This window comes from Asparagus officinalis, chromosome 7 (genome assembly GCF_001876935.1).
Source record: "Asparagus officinalis chromosome 7, Aspof.V1, whole genome shotgun sequence".
Taxonomy (NCBI): domain Eukaryota; kingdom Viridiplantae; phylum Streptophyta; class Magnoliopsida; order Asparagales; family Asparagaceae; genus Asparagus; species Asparagus officinalis.
Genome location: NC_033800.1, coordinates 22129410 through 22141101, shown reverse-complemented (window position 1 = coordinate 22141101; position 11692 = coordinate 22129410). Strand labels below are relative to the sequence as shown.

The following is an 11692-nucleotide window of genomic DNA, read 5'->3' as shown; positions in this document are numbered from 1 at the left end:
GGGTTGCGAGCGGGGCTTTCGGATTTTGGTTGCTCAGGCCCAGTTTCTGGATGATTAGGCCCAGTTTTGTAATTGTTTCGCTTTCCAAGTTTGCTTATGTGCACGGAAGCTAATTGGGCTGGCCCAATACACCTGCTACCGTATGCTATTTCACTGTGGCGTGTACTAGTTCAGCTGTTCAGGTGAGTCCGCTACGCGTAACGGATAAATGAGTCAAATAATGAACACTAATTTAGAAGCAGGTAAAATGTTGATATACCTCATGTTACACTTTCTTTATCTAGTGTCTATCTGTGATGGACACTAGATAAATAGCAAGCAAATATTAAAATAAAATAAAATATATGGAATATGTACATATTTTGTAAGGTTGCGCGAAAGTAAGAGACAATCAGAAACCATCAAGAGGTGCTTCTTTAAATCCACAAAGAACTATCTCCGAATCCATAAAGAAAATAAAATAAAGTGGAATTTTATCGATCAAATATGCATCTAGGACTTGTAATCATTTACTTAAATAGAAAACAATCAAGACCTCTAATAAGACTAGAATTATAGAAAATAGAAAGTATCAAATCCTTCATTAAAAAACTCCTTATAATAAAGAAAATAAATCAGCCAAACATAAATCAAAATTAAATTTGTTTCTTAATCTAAATAGACTCAAACTTTACTACTAAAAATAAACTAAATATTAATTATTTTTTGATTTCCACAAAAAACTAATGATACTGATGAGATTTTGGAAATCTTACAATTTGGCTAGTTTCGGATAGGCGATTTACATAAACAATACGTCAGAATCTGCCTTTCTGGTTAGAATATGTGATCGTTTCTTTGACAAAATTAATAATATGTATGTATCCGTATTTAGCTTGTGATTGTCCCACTCCTCCATAAAATTATCTATTAAGTGTCCTACATCACTTTGACAAAACCTGATAAAATGCATTTGGCGCCTAGTTTACAGGTCCATTTTATGCCTGATTTCGAGCGAAAAGTATCGCTTTGCTAATATGAGCATCATATGTCTGCAGGTTATGCGTTACTTGTTATGACCAGCGGTGAAGTTCGACTGGTGTTGGGGATTCGAAACAATCAATCGAACCCTTGCCCTTCCGGACCTTGTGTTGAAAGTAGGAAAGTAGGAAATTCACCACAAATTAGATCAAAACTTGTAAAAGAGTAAAGGAGATGGACACACCAGATTTAACGAGGTTCGGCAAACGTGCCTACGTCCTCAGGAGCCACACCACACAATCCTTTTATTAATTAAAGAAGAAATACAAGCTCTCAAACTAGAGTTTTATCTCTCTGAGATTCTCTCTCTTTTCTACAGTCAAAAAGCTCTCTTTTTTGTGTTCTCTCAAGCCCTAAAAACGTTTAGGTATATATAGAGTCCTGGAAGAAACAGAATCCAAAACAGATAAGAAAACTGGCTAACTGCGTCGCGATCGACCGTGACGATCGACCAGACAGGTATCGCGGTCGACTGCGGCGGTCGACTGTATCAAACGACAGAGCCCAAAAAGCCTACAGGGTATCCACGGTCGACCGCGGCAGTCGACTGAACCAAAACCCAAGACCAAAACCCATTACAGAGATTTGTGCGGTCGACCGTCGCGGTCGACCGTCTTCAGCTCCAGGCTCTAACCAGCTCTGTACACGTTTGCGGTCGACCGTGCATGCCTCCTTCTGTTTTCTTGATTTTTTTCTTCGTCTTCTTGATTCCAGCTTCGGCTTCGATTTTGGGTCTACACTTTAGACTAATAATCTCCCACTTGGATATCAAAGTGCCATCAGCGAGCTCACCCGAACTCTCCCCTTCTTCGCATGTATCTTCTCCTCCCCGGAAAAACATTTCTTCAATCAACAATATCCCGGCGATCTCGCCGATCCTCGTAGTGTGGCTCCGCCTTCGTCTTCTACTCGTGAAGGCCAACTGAAATTACGCACAACTCCAGTTTCTCAATGGTGACTGCCTTCGTCAACATGTCCGCCGGATTTTGACTTCCTAAAATCTTTATCAAATGTAGCTTTCCATCTTCAACTAGCGAGCGTATAAAATGATATTTTACGTCGATATGCTTCGTTCTGGCATGATATACTAGATTCTTGATAAGATGTATAGCGCTCTGGCTATCACAATAAAGAACTCCTCTCCCTTACTTCAGATCCAACTCTTCCAAACACCCGTTCAACCAGGTCATCTCCTTGCTTGCTTCAGTCACCGTAACATACTCAGCCTCGGTTGTAGATAAAGTTACAATCTTCTATAGACGTGAGACCTAGCTCACTGCTGTCGACGCTAAGGTATAAACATACTCTGTGGTGCTTCGCCTCGTATCATGATCACCGGCGAAGTCCGCATCCACGTATCCCTGCAGCACCAACTCCTTACTCCTAAAACATAGTGGCTTGTTCGTTGTTCCCCTCAAGTACCGCAATATCCACTTCACGGCCTCCCAATGCTGCTTTCCTGGATTGCTTGTAAACCTGCTCATAACTCCCACTGCATGGACGATGTCTGGCCTCGTGCAAACCATCGCGTACATGAGACTCCTAATGGCCGAAGAATATAACACTCTGCTCATATGCTCTCTATCTGCATCTGTCTTAGGCGATTGCTCCTCAGATAACTTGAACCGACTTCCAAGGAGCGTGCTAACAACTTTAGCATCGTGCATATTGAACCTCTGAAGTACCTTCTCAATGTATTCAGCTTGGCTTAATCTCAACGTCCCTTCAGCTTCATCCCCACTAATTCGTAGCCCTAGAATCTGCTTTGTTGTACCCAGATCCTTCATTACAAATTCCTTTGCTAGCTGCTTCTTTAAACTGTTTATGTCTTCTAAACACGGTCCTGCTACCAACATGTCATCAACATATAATAACAAGATAATGAAGCTGGACTCGAACCTTTTGAAATAACATCAATGATCTGAATTGCATCATCTGTAGTCATTGTTTTGCATAAAATTATTAAACTTCTTATACCACTATCTTAGAGCCTGTTTCAAGCCATATAAGCTCTTCTTGAGCTTGCACACCATCTCTTCCTTTCCTTCTTCAATGAAGCCAACATGCTATTTCATGTAGATTTCTTCATCCAAGTCACCATTAAGAAAGACAGTCTTCACATCTAACTGCTCAAGAAAGAGATCTTCTGCAGCTACCAAACTCAACACCACTCTGATGGTTGTGAGCTTCACAACAGGGAAAAATATCTCCGTGTAGTCCACTCCTTCCCACTGTTAAAACCCCTTTACTACTAATCTGGCATTGAATCTCTTGCTTCCATCACTCTCTTACTTGACCCGGTAGACCCATTTGTTATGTAAGGTCTTCTTCTGTGCAGGTAACTGGGCTAACTTTCATGTCTCATTAGTGAGTAGAGAATCCATCTCCTCCTGTATCGCATGATCCCACTGTTGAGATTCACTCACTTGCATTGCCTCTTCATAACACTCCGGCTCACCGCTATCTGTCAACAATAAGTAGTCAGGAGATAAAAGATATCTGAGATTTGGTTTGGGTACCCTGGATGACCTCCTAAGCTCCATGCCCTGGGTAGTTTCTTCTGCACCTGGAGCCTCCTCCGTTCTGTGGTCAGAACAAACATCATCACCCCTATTTGGAAGTTCCTCTATATCCATGTACTCGGATCCACCTGTATCCGAAGTGCTGCTCCCACTGCTTTGGCTATCATTGGTATTTTTCCTGTTCTTGTACATGACCTCCTCATTGAATATCACGTCCCTGCTTCTAATGATCTTCCTGTTCTTCTTATCCCAAAGATGATACCCGAACTCATCAATGTTGTATCCAATGAATGTGTACTTTTATGACTTAGCCTCTAGCTTGTCCCTAATGTGGTCACTGATATGAACATAAGCCACGCAACCAAATACCCGCAGGTGTGAGAGATTGACCTTCTTGCCACTCCAAACCTCCTCTGGAATTCCAAAATCTAATAAAACTGATGAGCCGTGATTAATAAGGTAGGTTGCCGTATGCACCGCATCCGCCCAAAATATCTTAGGTAGACCTGCATGTAATCACATGCTCCTGACACGCTCTGTCAAAGTTCTGTTCATCCTCTTCGCAATATCGTTCTGCTGCGGTGTCCCTGGAGTAGTCCTCTCTAATCGAATCTTATTCGTAGCACAGAACCTCTTGAACTCCTCTCGTTCATATTCTTCACCATTGTCTGATCTCAGATACTTCACCTTCAGATCTGTCTCGTTCTCCACCATGACCTTCCACTTCTTGAATACTCCGAACACCTCTAACTCGTGCTTCATGAAGTAAAACCACACCTTCCTCGAGTGATCGTCGATGAAGGTGACATAATATCTCGAACCGCCAAAAGAAGACATATTGGCTGGACCCCATACATCTGTATGAATCAACTCTAGCTTCTAAGTCTTAGATGGCCTTCCACTCTTTTGGAAACTAACCCTCTTCTGCTTCCCAAAGATGCAGACTTCACAAACCCTGACTTCCACGGAGTCGATCCCGGTCAGTTTTCCCTGTGAATGTAAGATCTTCATCCCCTTCTCACTCATGTGCCCTAGCCTGTTGTGCCACAGATCTGTACTCTCTTTGCCAGCTGTAATTACGAGGGTGTCACTCACATGTAAGGTGAGGTAGAGAGTCCTGAGTTTGTTGCCTCGAGTAACTATCATTATACCGTTGGAGATTCTCCACGAATCCCCTGTGAAAGTCGAAACAAAGCCTTTTGCTCCAAGCTGTCCCACCGAAACAAGATTCCTATTCAGCTTCGGCACGTATCTCACGTTCTTCAAGGTCCACTTAGAGCCCTTTATCTGAATCTGTACTTCACCCTTTCCAACAATATTACACGGCTTGTTATTCCCCAAATATACTTTTCCAAAGTCCCCTGCTACATAATTCTAAAGAAGCTTTCTGTTAGCAGTGGCGTGGAAAGAGGCTCCTGAGTCGATGACCCAAGAATCCAAGTCGTTGTCCATAGCAAGAATCAAGGCATCCTGCACGATATGAGCCTGCTGCTCACCCGCATCCTTCTTTGGACTCTTACAGACTGAAGACATATGACCCTCCTGGTCGTAGTTCCAACACTTCCCTTTGATAGGCCTAACCTTCGAGTTTGACCTCTTTTTTACTGATTTCGACCGATTCCTGTTCTGGTTTCCTTTCTTCTGGCTTCTGTCTCTCTGCTCGAAACTTAGAACTGAACCTGAACCTTCTGATTCGGACGATTTTCTTCTAACCTCCTCGGATAGAATCATGCTAACCACCTCACTCAGCTTCAACTTTTCCTTCCCCGCTGAATTGCTGATTGCCGTCACACAACCTGCCCAACTATCCGACAACTGAGATAGTAACAATAGGGTCTGCACTTTATTATCAAACGTGATGTCTACGGAGATAAGCTGATCAACAATCGTGTTGAACTCGCTGAGGTGCATCGTGAAGGATTGTCCTTCTGCCATCTTGAGGTTGAAAAGAGTTTTGACGAGATGCACCTTGTTTGTTACCGACGGTTGCTCGTACATCTCCGCGAGTGCATGCTTTCATAAGCCCCATCGTCGTCTTCTCCTTTAATATGTTGTGGGCTACTGATTTGGCGAGCGACAACCGGATTTGCCCTAAAGCCTTCCTATCCAGTATCTCTCAATCACCATCTGACTCCTCTTTCTTATGTCCCTTCTCCTTACCCATCAACGGGCGATACAAGTCCTTCTGGTACAAATAGTCCTCCATTTGCTACTTCCAGTAGGCGAAATCTGAACCGCCAAACTTCTCGATCTTTGATTTGTTTTCCTCTGCCATGGCTTTCACACAAATTGCTGAATGAAGCTCTGATACCAGTTGTTGGGGATTCGAAATAATCAATTAAACCATTGCCCTTCCGGACCTTGTGTTGAAAGTAGGAAAGTAGAAAAGTCATCACAAATTAGATCAAAACTTGTAAAAGAGTAAAGGAGATGAACACACCAGATTTAACGAGGTTCGGTAAACGTGCCTACATCTTCGGGAGCCACACCACATAATTTTTTTATTAATTGAAGAAGAAATACAAGCTTTCAAACTAGGATTTTATCTCTCTGAGATTCTCTCTTTTCTACAGTCAAAAAGCTCTCTTTTTCGTGTTCTCTCATGCCCTAAACTTTAGGTATATATAGAGTCCTAAAAGAAACAGAATCCAAAACAGATAAGAAAACTGGCTGACTGCGTCGCGGTCGACCGTGGCGGTCGACCGCACATGTATCGTGGTTGTACAGGGTATCCACGGTCGACCGCGACGGTCGACCGAACCAAAACCCGAGACCAAAATCCATTACAGAGATTTGTGTGATCGACCGTCGCGGTCGACTGCCTTCAGCTCCAGGCTCTAAACCAGCTCTGTGCACGTTCGCGGTCGACCGTGCAGGCCTCCTTCTGTTTTCTCGATTTTTTTCTTCGTCTTCTTGATTCCAACTTCGGCTTCGACTTTGGGTCTACACTTTAGACTAACAACTGGACCATCTGCTATTGCGACTATAAGTCTTCAGTTTTCACTATTATTAATTGATTGTTCGTCGATATTTCATTTGACCCACAAGTACGTTTAAACACAAATATGCTCGAAGTGGTGTGCCTTTTAAAGGGCAGGCATCTGATGGGTGCATCTATCATTTATGCTCTCTTCTATAGGAAACCAACATCTTTGAAATCAGATGAAAATACTCTTGTCAGTTACATCTGATTTGAATCACAATCATCTGAAAAGTTCCAGTGCATGTTCATGATATAAACAGATGGCCAACTTTATAAAACTGACACGCAGAGGAGTAACATTTCATACATTCGGTTACCTTAAACAAAACCAGAGTACGAAGACAGACCCTTCTCAGGTCTCCAAGGCAAAACACATGGAATTCATGGGCGGGTGACATTAATCCTTGTTCACCTCAGCCATTCTTTTCCATTACAAACTAAAACCTTAATGTTCCTCTGTAACCACCATTATATACCGGCGGTCGAGGAGAGCCAAATTAAGACACCTCAGGCTATTCAAAAGAGCCCACAGCGACGCAATAACGCCGTATACAGTCTATTACTTTTACTGTTATTGAAAAGTTAGACAGAAGGAAAAGTAAGTAAACAATCCGGTATGATCAGAACTGAGAGCCAGTGAAAGTTTGGCCGAAGTTCCAATTGGAAGGGGCGACGTTGTCGGAGGTGAGGGTGTGGCCGTCGCTGGTGGTGACGCGGAAGGAGAGGGCTTGGCCGTTGAGGAGGCTGTTGCTCTGCCAGTTCTGGCCCCAGTTTCTGCTCATTGGTTGCCAGCCTGTTCTCGTGCCTTTGACGGAGACGGAGACTACGTCGCCAGCGCCGCCAACGTTGGTGATGAGGACCAGGTTGAAGTAGGAGTGGCCGTTGATTGTGAACCTGACGCCTCCTGATTTCTTGCAAGCCACCCTGTTAATATTGAATAGAGACGGGTTAGTTTTGCCTTGAGTGTCTTCAGGCCAGGGATTTTAAAGTTAATTAGCTTCAGTTTGATGCCATCACATCACTTCGCGAACGAGCGTTATGTGTCAAAACATAATCAGGTTATGTTTAAAATGAGGTCAGGATTAATCTGACCAAGTTAATTTTGAGAAATTTGCCATACTGATTCTTCCTACTTTCATTCGAGTACGAGAATAAGGGTTGATTGCAAATAGATCCCAAGGTTAAATTTTTTTTTCCTACTCTTCTACCCTTCCTGAAATTTTGACAGATATTGCCCCGGACTGAAATTATTGAGCCTACGTGGGGTAAAAGAGTGAAAAATATTATTCATTCAGGGGTCTATCTGCAACAATGAAACTACACATGACAGGTGTAAGTTTCAAACAACAACACTAAGGAGGTCCACCTACAATTAACTGAAAAAATAAAAAAATGATTATTTTCGGTGGAGGCACATGGGTCATAAAAGATGAAGACTTTTTCTACAGGAAATTGAAAGGCTTTGAAGGAAGTGGACAGTAAAGGACAACTCAAAGATTTACAATGGTAAAAAAAAAAAAGATTTACCTTCGGAACTGAACGGGGACAATCCCAGCTCTGTACTTGGCAATCTTTTGGAACACAGGCTGAGCGAGGTCAAAGTGCTGCTGTGGAGGATTGCACCAGCCGCCGTTATTATTGGGCAGAGCATTATTTGGTGGGCAGAAGTTTGTTCCAGTGACTACAATAGACCCAGGGAGACACCATTTTGGGTCTTTGTCACATTTGATTTCGTAGCAAGATCCACAACTCAGCCCATTGTTGAAGAGAGCAGTGCTCAAGGCTGCTGTGTTTGTCCCATATCCTTGACTGTACAAATTTCCATACCCACAAGCTCCTCCTGCAACAATCACAAGCGAAAATGGTAAATAATTTCGTGAAAAAGTGCGCATTTGATGGCATATTATTTTGTTAAATGAGCTAGCAAGAGACAGACTAATTTTCATCAGGATAGTTTCAGCTTACCCATTGTTCCAGATGCATCTCCGCCTCCATAGAAGGTGGCGTGGGCACTAGACCAGGCCAGCACCATTGGCAGCTCTGAACAAGGCTAAAAGGGCAAATAGTGAGAGCCCAATAAACTTCATTTTTCTGATACTAGGCAAAAGAGGAGATTTTTGGGGAGCTAAGGAGGAAGAGGCTTGAAATGAGAGCCAAGATAGTTTACTAGGGAAGAGTGAGGGATGAGAGAGGCGAGGAAAGTGAGAGGAAAGAGGGGTGTATTTATAGAGAGAAAGCAAGGAAAAAGATAAAAAATAAATTAAGGAAATTTAGCAATTGGGCCAGTGGAGGGAAGAGTATCCTAACAACAAACTGAAACTAAACTGCTCAGTGACCAGCATTTTTAAAAAAAATGAGCCTAGCGGTCAATGTAGCGTAAATGAAGTAAAATATAATAAAAATTTTCCCGCATTTTTACTGAATTCTTGTTTTCATTGAGATGATAAGCAGCAGTAGAGGCATCTTTTGAGTTTTTCGAACCAAATTCTACGAATCTTATCCTCTGCATGTAAGTTTAGATGCTGGCAACAGTAGTGGGGCACCTCATGGAGAACGATTAACTGCTCCTTTTGGTCGGCTGCTTTTTAACATACTTTGAAGTAAAAAAGGTAAATTAAAAGTTATCCTTTTCTAACTCTATCATTAGCATGCTCTCTTAACTAATTAACAACAATATCAGTGAGTCTTTTCCTTCACACTTCATCTTTAGAGATGTCACTTTTAGGGTGATTATTTAAAGAGGAGAATCTTAGTTCAGAAGTTGATAATAATTAGGGGAATACCTTTACAAGTACGCAGATTACGCGTGAAATTATTCTAATCAGTTCTCTTATTCAGTTAATTATCTAGTTGGTGCTTCTATGCACATGGTTATGGCCTTTAGATTTGACTTAAATCACTTCATAGATTACAATTGACAGGCAAATTGGGAATTGATGTCTTGACTTTTTAAGCCATCGCTGAATAAAGTAATCAAGGTTTTGGAGTTTATAAACTATCATTAGGCAAAGCTCCTGACCTCAAATTCAGGATCTTAAAGTGCGTAGCATGTGGCAAACCATTCTCTTACAAGATAGGAAATGACAGTAAGTTCAACATATTTTTAACCTCTAAACCAAAGTCACTTGCAGCACTAACTCCCATTTCGCTTCGCATTTTAATCTGAGTAAATTTCAGAAAAACCCCCTGAAGTTTGGCCATTTCTCAGATAACTCCTATTTTAACTTTCAATATGTCATAAAACTCTCCTCAAGTTCTAGGGTTCTCAGAAAAGTCCCTTGAACTTTTAACATTTTTAAAAAAAGCACCAAATGCCGTTGACTGCATTTTTTACATTGGTGGCTAAAATTATGTAAAGAGAAATTTTATGTGAGTGAAAATTGTGGTTCAAGCTTTTAGGAGAGTTTCAAAAAAACATTGAAAATTCTGAACACCCAAATTTTTTTGTGTGCGTTGTGTGTGTGTCAGGGCGGGGAGGGGGGGTTGAGGTTGTGACATTTTAAAAGTTAATGGGGCTTATCTGACAAACACCCTAAGTTAATGGGAGTTTTGGACATTTTATCATTTAACTTCTTATTATCAAGTCTTTATAGTTCCATTCTCAGAGGATAATTAATAAAATATGTTCACTGAACAGCTGATGATTGAGGAGAAGAAAAATACTTAAATCTTTGAGAGAAAAAGAGAGCAGATTTTAGACCATCGACCGTCTAAAGTACGTACAAAATCCAAGTTTCTCCTCATCTCATCTCATCTCATGTGGGACACAACACAACTATATAGTATGGAATCAGCTTTATTCTTTACAGCTTAACTAACCCTACATCTTAAGTATCAAGTATCATATACTTATTCCCATCCCATGTTATAAAACCGATCATTTCGCTAAGGCTTCTAATATAAGCATTTCTTTTATCAAAGTTTGTCAATGAAGACTCCATAGCCATAGGTTGATTTGTTTTTACTGCCTGAGTGAAACGCGGATGATTAATATTTTTGATCTTCATGTCATGCAGAGAGAGGAATTCTTATTGGGTTCTGAGTTGACACATACTACAGTCAATTGATTATGCCAAATATTAATGCCTCAGTAGTATCATATATATTTTCATCTATATCTTGAACGAATAGATATCAGATATTCATATTTGTTAGTAAAAAAAATATATGAAAACGGTATGCAGATTACATTTCATATCTGATTGTGTCTCCACTTTTTAATTATTACAAACATTTCCTGAATCAAAATGTGTTTCATATCTAAGTTTCAACTCAGATGCTACCATACTTCTTTCTTGAACATTGAATGAGAAAATTGGTGTGTACAAACTATGAATTGATACGCTATTAATATATTTATCACATGGAGTGTTGCAAAGAGCACCTAGACAATTAAGTTTTATTAATTAAGTTTAGGAAGAAATAATAAAAAATACAAATTAATAGTTACAAATGTTTGGCCATTTGAAGATGTTTTAATTTATTCAACATTTCTTTCCGGTTATCATAATGAAGACGATATGCAGAAATTTCATGGAGAGTTTCACATGTGTCAAATGGAGGATTATTGAAAGTCTACTCAATTTCTAGCTAGCATACGATCAACAAAGTTGATGCTTGATTTCCTTTTATGGGGATCGTGACAAGGAATTCTTGTGGGATTAGTTTTTTGGGCTGGGGTCTGGGAGCACAAATAATAGTCATTAATCGAGCTAATCTCGGATCAAACTTATATATGATTTTTATTGTAACCATGTTTCGAGTGATCTCCTCTCTTCCCCAGTATTTAGGCACAAATTACAATCCATTAATCGTGGAACTCTAGTAGCAATTTTTTTATAATTTTTATTGTTACCGTGTTTCGAGTGATCTCCACCATTTCCGAAGATGAAAATTTTAAGGGTTAGTTTTTAAAAACCTCATTAAATATTTTCTCAGAAAATCCTCTTCAATTATTTTGCTTTCAGTAAAACCCCTCAAGTTTGAGAGAGTTATAGATAACCTCCTGAACCTTAAAATTTAATGTAAGCCCTCTCAAATATAGGGTTATTTTAGTCTTTCCAAGTCAGGAGCTTCTCATGTGACGCATTAACCTTTTATTTAGAGTGTTAGTTTCATGTGGTTTAAGTGAGGAAAATCCATGGATTAGATCAAATAATTTCATTGG

General features: G+C 40.5%; 1 protein-coding gene across 1 annotated transcript; it reads right to left on the bottom strand.

Annotated features, from left to right (window-relative positions):
* LOC109849060 (expansin-A1-like) lies at positions 6774-8731 on the bottom strand. Its single transcript, XM_020418836.1, is given in 4 exon segments — positions 6774-7449; positions 8053-8365; positions 8491-8546; positions 8548-8731. Coding segments are annotated over 4 exon segments (738 nt in total). The 5' UTR covers positions 8613-8731; the 3' UTR covers positions 6774-7145.